An 18,261-nucleotide genomic window follows, 5' to 3' on the forward strand; every position below is an offset into this window, starting at 1 on the left:
ATAACAGCTGAATTTACTGACACCACCAATTTCCAGTGAAATTTTCTAAGATTACAGTCTTGTTTGCTGTCTCTCTGTAGAAGTACTAGAATCCAGTGAAGTAGTGTTAACGTGTAGTTACAAAATAAATTCTGAATTTGATAGTAAATGTAGATAACTTACATGAGTTTTCAGAAAAGTATATTAGCAGGCAGTGAAGTTAAAAGGACAAAGATAACTGCTGAGATAGAGCCTCTTTTTGGTTCTTCCTCTGAGATGCTTCTTTCCTCCTTTTTTATTTTCCTGTAACATTCAGAAGTATTTATTGAGACTTGTTGAGTGCCAAGTGCTAAAGATAGTGAACAGAATAGAAAGTGTCTTGGGGCGCCTGGGTGGCACAGCGGTTAAGCGTCTGCCTTCAGCTCAGGGCGTGATCCCGGCGTTATGGGATCGCCCCACATCAGGCTCTTCTGCTATGAGCCTGCTTCTTCCTCTCCCACTCCCCCTGCTTGTGTTCCCTCTCTCGCTGGCTGTCTCTATCTCTGTCAAATAAATAAATAAAATCTTTAAAAAAAAAAAAAAAGAATAGAAAGTGTCTTAGAGAATTTGNCCCCTGCTTGTGTTCCCTCTCTCGCTGGCTGTCTCTATCTCTGTCAAATAAATAAATAAAATCTTTAAAAAAAAAAAAAAGAATAGAAAGTGTCTTAGAGAATTTGAGTCAGGTTTAACAAAGAATACTGATAAGTAATTGGATCCTTACAAGATGGCATGTGATAACTTCTGCAGTAGGGACCTATTATAGAAAGTGCTCTGGGAATATCTCAAGTGGCCACTTAATTCCGACTGGAGTGATGGAGTACTTCCTGGAAGAGGCAGTGTCAACTTAAAATTAAAAGATGGGTAGGAACTAATAGAAGTGTGGGTATTTCAAGCAGAGGAAATACCAGGAGCAAAGACAGAAGCAAGAGAAGCAGACTAGAACACTACATCAAAAACTAATGATGTACTGTATGGTGACTAACATAACATAATAAAAAATTTTTAAAAAAAAGAGAGAGAGAGAGAAGCAGCCTAGAAAGCTGGAACCAGGGGGAGTTTTGTATGGCTAGACAGTAGTTTAGCAGGGTAAGAAAGGGTCGGGCGATAAAGTAGATGACGCTTGTGGCCTGGTTAGGGAGTTTGGACTCTGTCCTTATGTAATATATATGAACTATTTAAAGCTTCTAACTAGATATATCCAGTGGTCAGATTTGTATTTGAGAATGTCATAGTTTGGAGAAGGGCAAGACTTGGGGCAAGGAGGCCAAAGGATTAATCCAGGTGACAGATGATGGTGATTTCCTATTACTTAGGATGCTTAGTGGAGAAGATGGTGAGAAGTGGTTTTGAGATATTTAGAAAAAACCCTCAAGATCACCTAGTTTTTCTTGCCTCTGTATTTTTTTTTCTTCTCCTCTGTTTTTTTTTTTTTTTTTTTTTTTTGTTCTCTCTCATCTGTGTTCTCTGTTCTGTGGTGTTTCTTGCTTCTGATTGTCAATATGTTAACCTCTATTTCCTCATTCCTTGCTCATATAATGTGTCTTACCCTGCTCATTGACTTTTTTAAAATGAATTTTATTGAAGATAAAATTTATATGCAATAAAAGGTAGACAATTTAAGGTATATTTCATTGACTTTTTTTTTCCTCAAATTTTTATTTAAATTCTGGTTAGTCAACATAGTGCAATATTGGTTTTAGAAGTAGAGTTCAGTGATTGATCATGTACATACAACGCTCAGTGCTCATCACAACAAGTGCTCCTTAATATCCGCCCCCCCCAACCCCCATCCACAGTTCATTGAAAAAAAGTCTAATCCTGTGTAGCCACCACAGAGGGCATATAGAATCTTTCCTTTGCTCCAAAAGGTTCCTTTGTGCCTCTGTACTCTTTGATGTCTGACTTCTTCCTTTTGGCATATTTCTGAAATTCATCCCTATTTTTGTGAGTACTATTAAGGCAATTCCTTTTGTACTGGCACTTAATAGTTCATTTTATGGGTATACAACAGTTTGTTTAATTGTTCACCTGTTAATTTGTCCATTGATTTTTCAAGTGTCTTTCCTACTGAACAACCCTCTGTTTCTTTCTAGCTGAAACATAGTATTAACACTTTTTTTGGGAAGGGAGCATTAAAAAGCTTTGTGAAATTACTATTATTTATTAAATAATTTTATATTACTGCGTCTGAGTTTTAAAAATGTCCAAATCAGGGGCGCCTGGGTGGCTCAGTCGTTAAGCATCTGCCTTTGGCCCAGGGCGTGATCCCAGGGTCCTGGGATGCTCCACTGGGAAGCCTGCTTCTTCCTCTCCCACTCCCCCATCTTGTGTTCCCTCTCTGGCTGGCTGTCTCTCTCTGTCAAATAAATAAATAAAATCTTAAAAAATAAATAAATGAAAGTGTCCAAATCAGTCACAAGGTGAACAAACACTTTTACAATGAACTATCATGAATTAGTAACCCTTGACATGCTTGATATACCCATTTCTCATTCATATTTTATGTTCAGCTATTAACATGAGTTTGGGCAAAGAGGTCTTTATGTTACAGGTTATCATCTTAAGTGAATTTGTGTGCTTTTTTATCTCTTATTTTCTACATAGAGTGGCAAGTAAATGTCCAGTAGGATAAAGCAACTTTGAAACCACGGTTTAAGTTGCAGTTTTTCTTTTAAAATCTTTTCTTCCATGTGTAATTTCCATCAGTAGTCAATAAATGGCTAATTTGCACAATTATAACAGAGCCAACAAGCAGTGTTCAAGCTAAAAAAAAACCCCTAAAGTTTGTGGTTTTGGGTTCTGATTCAAGAATTACAACCGTAACCGACATAATAACAAGCAGATTGAATGAGGACTTAACCTCCCAGTGTTATTTTGACATTACATAATGACCTTTGTATAACAGCACCTTTTATTTTAAACAATTCCTTAGAGGCACTATTGATATGATAGGGCAGTATATACAGATGTCAGTTTTATGGCTCTAAAGATCTGTGCATTTTGTAAACATATTTCAGTTATATTTTGGCAGTAAAGAGAGCAGGAAGATAATGCTTCCATTAAAGTGATCAACTATGCATGTAGAAATTGGGTAGGAAGATGTGTGAAAAGGCTGTTAGATGAGATCCATTTTCATATATAAATTGCCTCTGCTGCATATATAACTGTCTCATAATGCTTTGGGGTAATTCAACAAATACAGCACAGGAAATGGTGTTTGTACATTCTGATCTTAAGGAAGTGTATAAATTGCTTTTTGTTAAGTCCTTGTGCTCAGCTGTTGTATTGCATCAATCCACTCTTTATTGTCCCAAACTTTTTTTGTCTTTCTTAAACAGCTGATTAAAACTTAATTAATTTTTGCTATTTCAGCACTGTTTTGTTTTCCAATCTTAAAGTAGTTAATACAAGTAAAAACAAAAATTCATTTGTGCTCTCCTGCTACTTGAAACAATGTGTCTTCATGCTTTAGAGCATTAGTATTTCAGTAGTAACATTGAGTAAAAGTTTACCGTATGAGAAGCTTATTTTTCAAATACTTTTGTATGATCTTACCTGAGTACATTTTAAATTTCATATCATAGTGAATTCTAAGTCACACACTATTATGTAATAAATACTTGTATTTTTAGAAATTGCTTGTGGGAATTTTAAAAAGCAATACTCTCCACTTGATACATTTATTATTTTTTTTAAATAACATACTTCTAAGTGCTTTTGTATCTCAGAAATGTATGGGTTTTGTTTTTTTCTTATGCCTTTCAATTCTGATTTCCTTCTTTTCTCTTTGTTCTTTTGACTTTTCATCTGCATTCCACAGATTTCTTCCTCTGATGCTCCTCTTCAGCCTTTGGTATCCTCTCCTTCTCTACAAGCTGCTGTTGAGAAAAACAAATTGGAGGTATGGTAGTTTTCTAGCCAGCTGCATAATGTAGTGTTCAATGGTAAATGAACTTCTCTTACAATGTGCCGTAATTTGGGGGTGGTGTAATAGTTGTTTATATTTGAATGGTCTCCAATATTAAATATATTAAATACAGCGATTTTTAAAATATTTTCCTATGCTGCAAGTAGGATTAAAGGGCTTTGATCTGTTTAGTTTCAGAAAATGAATTTATTGGTATTATAGATATATTACAACATTTAAGAAGCAATTTTCTGTTGTTTCCCTTACTACTTTATACTTACAGGAATTGTTTTATAGTTGCTATTGAACTCTTTGAAATCTATTAGAAGAGTCTGACTGAAAATGTTTTCTTTAGAAGATTCTATTGTTATAAGCATTTGAAGAAAATTAATGTCAAGCAATAGTAGCAATCCTACAGATACAGTAATATATAATAAAGATTTATGAATATAGACTCATCAGTCATTAGAATGTGTTTGTGGTAGGGGTAATTAGAGTGAATGAGTGATTCCTAATGGAGGAAAACATAACTTTACAGAGGTTTCTAATGCAATACAGTCTGTGCTGTGATTGACATTTACTCATTGTGCTGCTATTTAATATAGGAGGCATGCTTTTGATACTTTTTTAGAGAGTGCACTCATGAGTGGAGGGTGAGAGAGGGGCAGAGGGAAGGGGAGAGAGAGAGAATCCCAAGCACAGCCCAATATGGGGCTCGATCTCATGTCCCTGACTGAGGTCGTGACTTTGGCAGAAATCAAGAGTCAGACACTTAACCAACTGAGCCACCCGGGCACCCCAATATATCTTAAATTCTTAATAAATATTAGCTATAAGGATTAGGATGTATTCTAAGTAGAGAAAGCATCTTGTGGAAAAAAAAAAACTGTGGACAAAGTGGATTGTTTGGGTATTTGCAAGTGGATGGCATGACTAGAACATGCATAGGATGGGAGAGAAGTTAGAGAACAGCCTACTTCTGAGCCTTCTGAAGGATTTTGGTCTTTACTCTGAAGGCTCTGGTACTTTAGTGATGAGTTTTTAAGGGTAGGAAGGGTAACAGGATCTGATTTTCTTGTCATCACATGGCTTCCTATCTCTGTGGAGAATAAATGATGTGCTGATGAGTGTGGGAAAAGCTTGAGAACCTGTTGCTTTAATCTTTGAATAAAATGATGGGAGCAGTTGCTAAAATGGAGGCAGAGAGAATAAAAAGGAGAGTGTAGTTTTCAGAGATTTTGAGAAGACTGAATCTGTGGGATTTAGTAATCAGTGCATTGTGACAGTGGGTTGGGAAGCCTTGATTACTTCCAGTTTCCGACTTGAGCATCTCAGTACATGATGGTGCTGTCCAGGGAGAAAAGGATAACAAACTAAGGGTGAGGAACAGGTTTGAGGAGAGCAAAGGAAGGCAGGGAGGGATGAATTAAAAGTTGGATATGATTGTGGGACATGCAGGTATCTCGTAGGTGGTTAGATATACTAGTGTATAGCCCAGAGGACAGATCCAGGCTGGGGGTAGTGGGGGGCAGTTAGAGAGAGAGAGGGATTGACAGAAGGATTGAGATTGCAAGGCAGCCCAGGGAAAGTGTGTTGAGTGATAAGAGGAGAGTCATGAGAATGAAAAGCTGGATACATTGAACTTAGGAGTTAACAGAGCAAAGGGTATTCATGAGGAGTCTAAGGCACGTGTTTTGGAGCATGAAGTACATGGTTGGAATGTTGTAGGTATCTTAGGTCAACACACAGGCCCAGGAAAGAAGAGCTCTAGGAGTGTGGATGTTACCATGAGAAAGTGGAAGAATGTCAAAGGCAAATTTTTCCTTTTCAAAATTTGCCCTGGAACTATGCTTTCATGTGAGAAAAAGGGTGGAAACCCTTAACACACTATTGTACTGTGTGATTCCTGCCTGCAAGTCTTAGAAAGAAGTGGACATTGGTGATTCAAGATGGTGGCATAGGAAGACCCAGAGCTCCCCTTCTCCCATGGGCAAACCAAATCTACAGCTACACATAGAACAGTTTTCTCTACAAAATGTGTAAAAACTAGTTGAACAGCTCCTTCACAACAAAGGACAAAAAGGCCACATTGAGATAGATAGGTGAGCAGAGACTCACCAAAAATCTATCCGGGTTCTGTGATTCACCGGCAGGAGTGATCTCACAAATATGGAGCATATCTCTGAGGTGTGAGCCACACCAGGCACCCCAGCCCTTGGGACCTGCACTGGAGAGATGAGCCCCCAAAATACCTGGCTTTGGAAATCAATGAGTTTCATGTCAAGGATACCCGAAAAGCTGTAGGAAAGTAAGACTCTACTCTTAAAGGGCACATGAACAGTGACTCACTTGTCCTGGAACCTAGTATAAAAGGAGCAAGTTGAAAAGCTCTTACACCATATGTGAAGGAGATTAATTGCATAAGTTTAAAGTGTTTGCCAGAGGGACAGGGGTTACTTGGATCTCTCAGAAGACAGGTGCTAGGAGGCACCATTTTTGCACACTTCTGCCTTATTAGTACTGCTTACCTTGCTTCTCCGCAGCTCTATAGTCCCACACTGCCAGACTCTTCCTGGGCTGGTGCCCCCCTCTGACCTTGCTAAAGCCAGGAAATGCATGTATTTCACATAGGGCTTGTATGTCTGGCTCTGGTGGATTGTGGGCCTTGCATTTCTGGGCCTCATGGGACCGAAACAGTTAGAGACAGTTGTGGTAAGCTGCCACCCGCTGGGCACTACACAGACAGCCGACTGGAACAAACTCTCAGTCTTCTTAAGGCCATTCCTTCAATACTGGGAGAGATCACTATTTTGCCTAATACACAGAAACAAACAGAGAACTAGGCAAAATGAGGAAAGAGAAATATGTTCCAAATGAAAGAATAAGATAAAATTCTAGAGGAAAAAACCTTAATGGAGATAAGTAATTTACCTGATAAAGAATTCAAAGTAATAGTCGTAAAGATGCTCACTGATTTTGGGAGAAGAATGGATGAAGACAGTTTCAACAGGGATGGAAAATATACGAAAATACCAAATGGAAGTCACAGAGCTGAAAAATACAATAACTGAACTAGAAAAATACGCTAGAGAGAATCAACAACAGACAAGATGAAGCAGAAAAACAGATCAGTGACCTGACAGACAGGGCAGTGGAACTAACCCAAACAGCTGGGAGAGAAAAATAAAAGGGTTTTTAAACAAAGATAACTTACGGGACCTATGGGACAACATCAGTAACATTCACAGGTGAATGACAGTCACATTATAGGAGCTGCAGAAGGAGGAGAGCAGAAGGGTCAAAAACTTATTTGAAGAAATAATGGCTGAAAACTTCCCTAACCTGGGGAGGGAAACAGCCATACAGATCCAGGAAGCCCAGAGAGTTCCAAATAAAAGGTGAACCCAAAGAGATCTATCCCAAAACACATTATAATTAAAACGTTAAAAGCTAAAGGTAGGCTCATGGGAAGATGGTGGGGTAGGAAGATCCCGAGCTCACCTCATATGGATACACCAAGGCTGGCACTACATATAAAGCAACTCTCTGAGAAAGACCTGAAGACTAGCAGAACAGCTCTTATACAACTAAAGATATTTTAAAAAGTGATGTCAAGAAGAATAGGAGGGGCAGAGACATGGTCAGATTAGGAAATGAACCCCCAGCGCAGTAATGCACAGTGGGAGGGATATCAAGTGGAAAGGCCATAACTAGAAGAAAATTATGAAAGGAAAAAATTTCACAGGTAAAAGCAAACATACCATAAAGGTACTGAGTTAATCATTTATAAAGCCAGTATTGAGATTAAAATGCAAAAGGATTAAATCAATTGTGTCTACAAAAGTTAGCCAAGGGATACACAGAATAAAAAGATGTAAAATATAACATAATATACATAAAATATGGAGGCGGGAGTAAAATTTTAGTGCTTCTAGAATATGTTCACATGTATGTGACCATCAATGTAATATAGACTGCTATACATGTAAGATTATTATATATGAACCCAGTGGTAACCACAAATCATAAACCTATAATAGTTAGACAAAAAATAGAAAGGAATCCAAGCATAACACTAAAAAAAAAAGCCGTCAAACCACAAGGGAGGAGAGCAAGAGAAGAAGAAAGGAACAGAGAACTGCAAAAACAGCCAGAAAATAGTTAACAAAATGACAGTAAGAACATGCCTACCAATAATTAGTTTAAATGTAAATAGACTAAATGTTCCATTCAAAAGATGTAGGGTAGCTGAATGGATGAAACAAACAAGGTCTATCTATATGCTGCCTATAAGAGATTCACTTCAGATGTAAGGACATGCAGACATAAAAAGATGTTTCATACAAATGGAAGCCAAAAGAAAGCTGGGGTAGCTATACCCAGATAAAATAGACTTTAAAAGACCAATAAAAGACAAAGCATTACATAATGTTAAATGGAGCAGTCTAGCAAGAAGATACAACATTTGTAAATATTTATGCATGCAACATAGGAGCACCTAGGTATATAAAACAGATATTAACAGACCTAAAGGTACAAATTAACAGCAATACAATAATAGTAGTGGACGTTAATATCTCACTTATATCAGTGGATAAATCATCCAGACAGAAAATCTTTAAGGAAACATTGACCTTAGATGACACATTAGACCAGATATACTTAATAGATATGTACAGAACATTCCATCCCTGATGAACATAGATGAAAGGATCGTCAACAGACTGTTAGCAAACTGAATTCAGCAATGCATTAAAAAGGTGATACACCATGATCAAATAGGATTTATTGAAGGGATGTGAGGATGGTTAAACATTTGCAAATCAATCAGCATGATCTGCAGTTTTAACAAATTAAGGATAAAAATCACGATCATCTCAACAGATGCAGAAAAAACATTTGACAAAATTCAAAATCCATTTATGACAAAAACTCTCATCAAAACAGGAATGAAGAAATGTATTTCAGCATAATAAAGGCCATATATGACAAACCCCACAGCTAACATCATACTCAGTGATGAAAAGCTAAAAGCTTTTCTTCTAAGATCAGGAAGAGGACAAGGATGCCCACTTTCACCACTTCTATTCAGCATAGTATTGGAAGTTCTAGTGGACTAGTTAGGCGAAAAAAAAAGAAAAGAAAAAATGCTTCCAAATTAGAAAGGAAGAGGTAAAATCGTTATCAACATGATTTTATATATAGGAGACCCTAAAGACTCCACCAAAAAGCTGTGAGAACTAAGAAACAACTTCAGTAAAGTTGCAGGATGCAAAATCAGTAAACAAAAATCTGTTCTTTCTATATACAGTAGCAACAAATGGTTAGAAAGAGAAATTAAGAAAACAGTCTCATTTACAGTCACATCAAAAAAAAACCAAAAAAAAACCTAGGAAGAAATTTAACCAAGGAGGTGGAAGACCTCTGCACTGGAAAGTACAAGATACTGATGAATGAAACAGAAGACACAGTAAATGGAAATTATTACATGTTCATAGATTGGAAGAATTAATATTGCCAAAACGTCTGTATTACCCAAAGCAGTTTGTAGATTCAGTGCAATCCTTATTAAAATCCCAATCACATTTTTCACAGACATAGAACAAATATTTCTAAAATTTGTATAGAACCACAAAAGGTCCTGAATAGCCAAAGTGATCTTGAGAAAGAGGAACAGAGCTGAAGACATCACATTCCTTGATTTCGAACTATATTACAAAGGTATGGTAATCAAAACAGTATGGTATTGGCATAAAAACCAATACATATATTATACAGCAGAATAGAGAGCACAGAAATAAACCCACATATATATATGGTCAGTTAATTGCTGCCAGAGGAGGCAAGAATATACAGTGGAGAAAGGACAGTCTCTTCAGTAAATGGTTTGGGAAAACTGAACCAGTGTCTTATTCTGTATACAAAAATTAATTCAGTATGGATTAAAGACTTGAATGCAAGATTTGAAATCATAGAACTACTAGAAGAAAACATAGGCAGTAAGCTCCTTGCTGTTGGTCTTACTGGTTATGGGTAGTAGTGTATAGCATGGTGACTAGAGCAACAGCACTGTATTTCACTTATGTAACTTTATATGGTGACAGGAGGAAACTAGGCTTAATGATGGTGATCATTTTGTAATGTTATATAATACTGAATCATTATTTTGTAATTAATATATGTGAAATTAATATATGTGAATTATACTTCAGTTTTTTAAGAGAAAGGCGGTCTAATTCAGTGGTCTCCGAAGTCTAATGTCTATAGCATTAAATATTAGAGATTAACCCCAACGTAGTTCATTTATGATATCTATTTGTGATATTTTTGTTATCCTTTCAAAATTTCTATTTTTATATATGTTTTATAATGTACATAAAATAGTGTGATATATACTTTTTAAAGAAATATATATGCATGGTAGAGTATATATGCTCACAACTTTTTAAGGTGGGAGTACATAATAAAAATTTTTTGAAGACCATTTCTTTAATCAGATCACTCAAGTATAGTTTGAGTATAATGAACCCCAAATGTGCTTTTCTCTATCTTATAGAAATTGGGCATTTATTCCACTTTTGTTTGTTTTGTTTTGTTTTACACAGAAGGTCTATTTCACTATATCATTTGTATATATAGCAACCAAGTTTCAGGAACTATTTTACAGTACCAAACGCAGCCATATTTTGTTCTTGCTGAGAAAATAGTTTAAAACAAATTAGGTTCTCACGATACTCTGATCTTTCAGCAGCTTTTGATTCTAGATGATGGGAGTCATCTGTGGATCAAACTGTATGACCTGAATTTAGAGCCCATGTTTTTAATGTTACTTCAAAGTTTGTGTCATAATACCCCTGCTGAAATCAGATTAGATGACAGCCATATTTTAGCAGCTGAAATTCCAGTGTTGAAGAGCACCAAATTGTGCTGTCCTTATTAAATCTAGCTAAATAATCTAATTCATTTTTGGTGATGTCATATGTGCGTAGAAAGATAAGTTTCTTCCCCACTCTCATGACAGTGCCTTCCTTGAGAAATTAACAGTTCTCTGAGGGTATAGAACAATTCATCCCCAACATATTAGTGAGAATATTTAATCACATTGCTTTCCTCACCAAATTTGATTAATAATATCTAGAAAATATTTCGTAGTAGATAAAGGATTTGTGCCTATCTCTTTTTTTTAAGATTTTATTTTTTATTTATTTGAAGAGATAGAGACAGCCAGTGAGAGAGGGAACACAAGCAGGGGGAGTGGGAGAGGAAGAAGCAGGTTCATAGTGGAGGAGCCTGATGTGGGGCTCTATCCCATAACGCGGGGATCACGCCCTGAGTCGAAGGCAGATGCTTAAGGACTGTGTCACCCGGGCCCCCTATCTCATTTTTTTTATACTAACTTTGGCTTTATTTTATTTTTCTTTTTTATTTCTTTTTATTTAAATACAACTAGCATGTGCTATTGGTTTCAGAGGTAGAGGTCTGTATCTCATTTTTTCTGCATTTAGTAAATGGGATAAGGTTACCTATAAAGTTGTTATAAGGACTCAATGAATGAAGACATTATCTTTCACATAGTAAGGGTTCAGTAAATATTAACTGTTGTTGTATGAAAGAATTGTAATAAATACCAGTGCTGCACTGGATGACAATGAAAACTGACATGAGAATTTGGCTCTGTCTTCCCTCGGTCCTCCCACTGATTCGCTGTGTGGCTTTCTGCCTTACTTTCCTGGGTTTTTTTTCTTCATTTGTAAAACGACCATGATGACATTTTTTTCAGACACTTATTGTATAAATTAAATTAGAAAATAAGGTGATTATCACAGTGTCTGGCCCATAGGAACTTTTATTATATGCCTTATGTTGTAGCCTAGGAATTGCCAGTGTTATCTTTTCTTAGTTATGAATAATAAGAATTATACTGTTGAGAGAGGTTGTGTCAAATACCCTTTTAAAGACACAGGTACAAACAAACCCATAGGCATTTTGACTAAGTTTTGTGTGTTTATTATTCTGCCTTTCCTAGGTTCATCAGTTTATCTTTTCCCATTTGCTGCTAGTAAACTAAGGTACTAATTAATACTCATTTGTATTAGTGATTCACTTCTAGGTTTCTAGGCATCTCCTGCCCTTAAATGTCTTATGAATGCTCATGGTTTAATCTTTTATTTCATTTTCCTTTTTGGCATGTTTGTGGCCCTAAGTTTTTAATATTATATCCTGTTTTATCCTTCTTGGAAATGCAAATTGTGGAGATCATAGTACCATTATAGTTTACCTCGATTGGATTGGATTAAATATACTAATCAGTTTGCTCTGGTACCAGGCATATCCTTAACTTTTTTTTTAATGAGAAAATTATTCTATTTGTCCTTTTAAAAATCACAACATTTATATAGTAGACTAAGCATGTTTTGTGATATTCAAAGATTTGTTTATTTATTAGAAAGGGAGAGTGTGTGAGTGGGGGGAGGGGCAGAGGGAGAGAATATTCAAGCAGACTTCCCGCTGAGCACATGGCTTGATCACATGACCCATGAAATCATGACCTGAGCCAAAATCAAGAATTGGTGCTTAACCAACTGAGCCACCCAGCTGCCTCCATGTTTTGTGATAACTTTAAAACATAAAGTGTTCTTGCCCTTTTTGCCTCATGTTCACATGTTGTAATCTGTCTTCATCTGTGTGATAAGGAATTCTCTTTTAGCAGTTAGTTTACTTTTTCTTTTTGTTCAAATTTCAACATTATGGTTGCTATTAGGAAGCCTAACCTGATATAAAGATATAGTGAGAATTTATTGAGTAGAAGTCTCATTTGTTTAAAACGAACTCTAAAATTTCAGAGAAGTTTCAGATAGTTTCACCTTTATCTTAAATTTTTTAAAGAGAAGATATCTTCTCTTGTGTTATCAACATGTAATTTCAATGACAGTATGAATTTGCTCTGTTTACTTTTATATTTCAGTATCAGTGGATATTGTCATCACTGAACACTTCCTCAAATACTGACTCAAACTAATAAAATAAAAATGTGTTAAGAGCTGATATTTTTTTACAAAGTAAACTTATCAAAACTTTGATCTATGTTTTAGAAAGAAAAGGAAAAAAAAAAGGAAGAGAAAAAGAAAGAAAAGGAGCCAGAAAAGCCTGCAAAACCTCTTACAACTGAAAAGGTAAAATTCATTTTTTTAATAATCCATTAAGATTACCATCTTATTTTTGTAGTCTTACATATGAATGTCTTTTGGGATATTTGCAATATGTGAATAACCGTTCTTTCATTAAGTAATTTTTGAATGAGTATGTGTGCTAAACATGTCCTTCTATATTGTCCTATACAATTTTTAGTTAGTTATCTATGGGTATAGATCATGTGAACTCCCCAAGGAGTAGTATTCTCTTATTAATGACATAGAGGAAAATGTTTTTAGTTTTCATGCATAATCAGATTTCAGTGAAAGTTTAGAGAATGAAGAGATCATACCTGAAAGGCACTTCAGAAAAGAGTTGATGCTTAAGAGTAAGCATTTGAGGTAGATTTTGAGTTGTGGGTAGGATTAAGGTGGAAGGCAAGAGTATATCATTTGGAGAGAATACCTTGAGGACAGGTATAGAAACTGAAAATAGACAAAGTATATTTAGAAAAATAGTCTCTATATAGAAAAAATACCTATGTATAGAAATAGTATTTGAAGAAAGATGTATATCTATGTGTAGAGAGTAGTGAAATATAAGACCAGCATGGTAGATTGAAGAGGACCTTAAAGTCCATGTTGATTGTTTTTTGGAGGAAAGGCTGTGCGTAACATTCCAAAGTTTGTAGAGATATACCTAATTCAGAAAGGTTCTTTGCAAGATTATTTTGGCAGTGATATGCAAGATAGATATGCCTAAGCAAACTAGACAGAGAGAGAACATTAACTTTTTAAAAGGCATTGGGTGAATAAGTATGGCAGCTTGGCTTTGAATGTATTTGATCATGAAAGTATGGAAGCATGGTAAAGGAATTGTCAATAAAGGGAACATCCTTAATAGTTGTTGAAATTTTAAAAATTGACCTAATCAAGGCATAAATTACATATGCAAGGTACATCCATTTAAGTGTACAGTGCGGGTACATACTGGTTCTTTCTCTGTCATTTATTAAAGGAGTCTTTACCTTCAAAGAGTTGTAAGAATGTCCTTTCCTTTCCCCACCTCTTACCTAAAGCTTACTCATTCTACCTTTTCCACGAAGCCCCTCTAATATTTCAACTAGATAACCCTCTTTCCCTTCCTCAGAATTCTGGCAATATTGCTATACATTTGATATTATTACTTCCTACTTTGTATTATTGTTTAATTTTGTTTTCAGTTAAATTTTCTTATCTAACACAGATGCATAGATGTTGTTTCCTGAGATTATGCATCAATCAGGTGGTGACCAAGTCTGTGTTTCTTTGTATTTCTAACAGTTTCTTGTTTGTAGTAGATGTTTAGGATAAATACGTGTACATTGATTCGTTGATGTTTTTCATCTCATAGTGTCTTGATTCCAAGGTTGTGAAGAACAATTAGTAAACTGCAAATGCTAAGACTGTAAGACCTTTGCTAAGTAGAATTCTTTGAAATGTTTTTTTGAAATATTGATTTTCAGTTAAAATTAATTTCTTTGAATATCACTTTGTTTTAATGATAATTTACTGAATTAAATTCTTAAGTTCCATCAAACTAAATTTAGATGTTAAATATTACAGTTTTTGAAAGGAGTGATTAAGTTGGTAGTTATAACCTGGTTACTTAAATAGCTTTAATTCTCCTCTGGTAACTTTCNAAATATTACAGTTTTTGAAAGGAGTGATTAAGTTGGTAGTTATAACCTGGTTACTTAAATAGCTTTAATTCTTCTCTGTTACCTTTNACTTTCTCTTTAGCATGCATCAATAAGCTTTTTTTTTGTTTATTTTTTTTAAAGATTTAGAGAGAGTGTGAGGGAGCACAGGGGGAAGGGGCAGAAGGGGAAGAGAATCCTAAGCAGACTCCATGATGAGTGCAGAGCCTGAGGTGGGGCTCGATCTCACGGCCCTGAGATCATGATCTAAGCCGAAACCAAGAGTCAGACACTTAACTGACTGAGCCACTCAGGCGTCCCAATATGCATCAGTAAACTTTAAGGGAAATTTCTTATAATTTCTAGTTGCATTACAAAAGAATTTTAAAATCACTAGTAGATGTAACCTTTTATTGCCAAAATTGGAAATACCAAAGTAAAGAGTTTTTGTTGTACTTGACAAGATATAACCACTTTTAAAACGTCATGTATTTATTTTCTCTCTTAAATTAAAACCTTACCATTGAAATATGGTGAGCATTTTGATGTAGTGACTGTGTATGTTTCACAGCCTCACATGTAAATAACTTGCCTTCTGTTGCCTTCTATGGAAAGGGGCTACAGCAGTTACCTGGAACTGAGTCTCTGGGTTGAGAGCTTGAGAAGAGCAGTTCAGGGTGTGTGAGCAGTGAGAATCTAGTATGGTTCCTATACTATTTGCTTTCAATACTTACGTTTTATTAAAATCAGTTTACCTATCATCTGTTATTGTTACTCAACCTGCAGAGTTTTAGGACTCCTGCTGCTAATGGTGGATCCTTGCTGAAAGAATAATCATGTAGAGGGAAAAACTTTAGTTACTATTAAAATTTTGTAGTCAGGATAGTGTAGAGTATATAAGAAGGAAGAAACATTTAGAAGTGTAACAGTGGGGAAGCAAGGGAAAATAGCACAAATAAAGGAGCTTTATAAGCATGTAGACATTTTCATATACAGGCATTTTTCTTTATTTTCTCTCTGAGCTGATATTTTAAGGGGGTATATATAATCTGCTGACAAGAAATTAGTAGTAGGATCAGTGAAAATAGTAGCAATAGTAGTCAGAATAAGATCATCATTATAAAGTAATAGTGTCTTTATTAACGATCTCCTATGTGCCAGAAACTTACAGGTATACAATTTATGTGTACAGTTGTATATATACAACGTATGTGTAAAGTGACCACCCATGTATTCACTGTCTGTGTCAGGAAACAGATCATGGCCAACAGAAGCTGCCCCCCTCCCAACACCATTCCCAATTAAAAAATCACTTCCCTTCTCCCCGGAAATAAAAATTTCCTTGCGTTTTAGAAATTGTTTTACCTTCTTTGCATATATTTCTAAACATGTGGTTCATTTCTTTCTATTTTTTTAACATACAAATGAAATGATACCACAAATATTATTTTGTATTTTGCTTTTTTTAGTGAACATTTTAAGGGTCAATCATATTGTATTTAGTTATAGTTTATTCAGTTAATTGTTTTGTAGTATTCTATTATATTTTATTTACCCATTGGACTGTTAATAACATTTGGATTGAGGTGCCTGGGTGGCTCAGTCATTAAGCGTCTGCCTTTGGCTCAGGGCATGATCCCGGCGTTCTGGGATTGAGCCCCGCATCAGGCTTCTCTGCTGGGAGCCTGCTTCTTCCTCTCCCACTCCCCCTGCTTGTGTTCTCTCTCTCGCTGGCTGTCTCTCTCTCTCTGTCAAATAAATAAATAAGATCTTAAAAAAAATAGCTTTTATAAACAGTGCTGCTGTGAACACTTCTGTTCACGCATCTAAGCATGCATTTCTTTAAGATATACTTACAAGTGCAATTGTTGGGTCATAATCAGCCTGTATCTTGAACTTGACTAGATAAGGTTAAACTGTTTTCCAAATTGTATACCAAATCTGTTCTGGTCAGGCCACATTCTTTACACTGTATAGTATTGTCAGAGATCTTACTGTTTGTAGTCTGGTGGCTATGTGATGATATCCCATTATATTTTTTAATGTCAGTTGTCTTGATTACTGTTGAAGCAAGTGCCTTTTTCATGTTTATTGCCTATTTGGATTTCCTCTTCTGGAGTTCTGGTTCAGATCTTTTGTCTATTTTTCAACTGGATTGCTTACTTCTCATTCATTTGTATCAATCTGTGTATGTACGTACACACATGTAGAGGATCCTAGTCTTTTTTTTTCAGTTATATGTTTGCAAATATTTTAACTTTGTAACTTTATTGTAGCTGATTTTATTGCTCTTTTTATTTCTAGTTCTTGAATCAGTGATAGGGCATCCTTGTCTTGATTCTGACATCGAAGGGAAAGCTTTCAACTTTGCACCTGTGTGTATTATCTTTGTTCCTCACAAAAATCTACAGAGTTGTTGTTGGTGGTCCTATGTTATAAATGGAGATTCAGAGAGAATATATGATTTGCCTAATGTCACCTAGTTTAGTTGGAGAATTTGTAGAGTCTGATTTGGAAGAAGGATTTTACTTATTTTTTTAAGGAAGCACATATTAAACTCCATCTCATATCTCTTCATGTATTTAAAAGAATGAGGCTGGATAGGGATTATTTATGCTAAAATACTTTTTCTAAATTCACTAATTTCTACAGGTTATTAAAGTCATTAATATGGTTCTTGACAGATAGCAGTGAGTTAATAAATGGTTACTTACAAAAGGTTTAATTTGGGGTGCTTGTTTTCCTTGAGCAGTCTATTTCTTTTGTTTAAATGGCATTTTGTATTTCAGTCTCACCGAGTGAGACTTTGTGGGTGTGTGAGCATCGGTTACTAACAGGGTCAGCTGGAGGCAGGTTTGCTTTCCTTTTTGAGAAGAGTAAGTTAAAACCTAAAAGTTTAATGAATCAAGTGATTAAAGGATAGATGTTCTTGACATATAAATAAATAAATATAAATATATATATATATATATTTATCTCCTTTGTGCCTTAGATATTCTGCTGGAAAATTGTGTATAAATTTGACTTCTTCTAAAATATTCTGTCATACATTTGACATCTCTAATTTATTTTGCTTAGATTTATCTACTGCGCTCTCCCAAGTAGCCAGTGATCTATAAATATATTCATGTAGATGAGAAGTAGTCTTACAGTATAGGAATGTATCTGAATTCTCTTTCAGTTTAAATAATCAGATCTTAATTTCTCCTTTAGAAGGTTAAGGTAGTTGCTAATGTTGTTCTGGTTTTATTATTATTTGTTATAACCCATCATATGAGTTATTATTGGTCATGTTCTGAAATTTTTGAATTACATGATAAAAAATCTTTAGAGTCAGCAAACTTTTTTCTATAAAGAGCCGGATGGTAAATATTTTAGGCTGTAGGTAATAAGGTATCTTTCACAACTACTCAATTCTTTCTTTGTAAAAACAAGCAGTAAATGAATGCGTTCCATAAAACTTTACTTACAGAAACAGTTTGTTGAGCTCCTCCCCTCTTTGCCTCCCCAACAACTGAGAATTAGT

General features: G+C 35.4%; 1 protein-coding gene across 4 annotated transcripts in view; it reads left to right on the forward strand.

Annotated features, from left to right (window-relative positions):
- Nucleotides 1-18,261, forward strand: part of SMAP1 (small ArfGAP 1) — a 229,245-nt gene that overhangs the window by 142,465 nt on the left and 68,519 nt on the right. For 3 of the 4 annotated variants that reach the window (XM_034648123.1, XM_002925869.4, XM_034648125.1), the window contains 2 exons: nt 3,839-3,919; nt 13,018-13,098. In XM_034648123.1, coding sequence (XP_034504014.1) covers nt 3,839-3,919; nt 13,018-13,098 — 162 coding nt within the window. The remainder of the gene's footprint in view (nt 1-3,838; nt 3,920-13,017; nt 13,099-18,261) is intronic. The other variant, XM_034648124.1, reaches the window with a different exon arrangement.

This window comes from Ailuropoda melanoleuca, chromosome 19 (genome assembly GCF_002007445.2).
Source record: "Ailuropoda melanoleuca isolate Jingjing chromosome 19, ASM200744v2, whole genome shotgun sequence".
Lineage (NCBI taxonomy): Eukaryota > Metazoa > Chordata > Mammalia > Carnivora > Ursidae > Ailuropoda > Ailuropoda melanoleuca.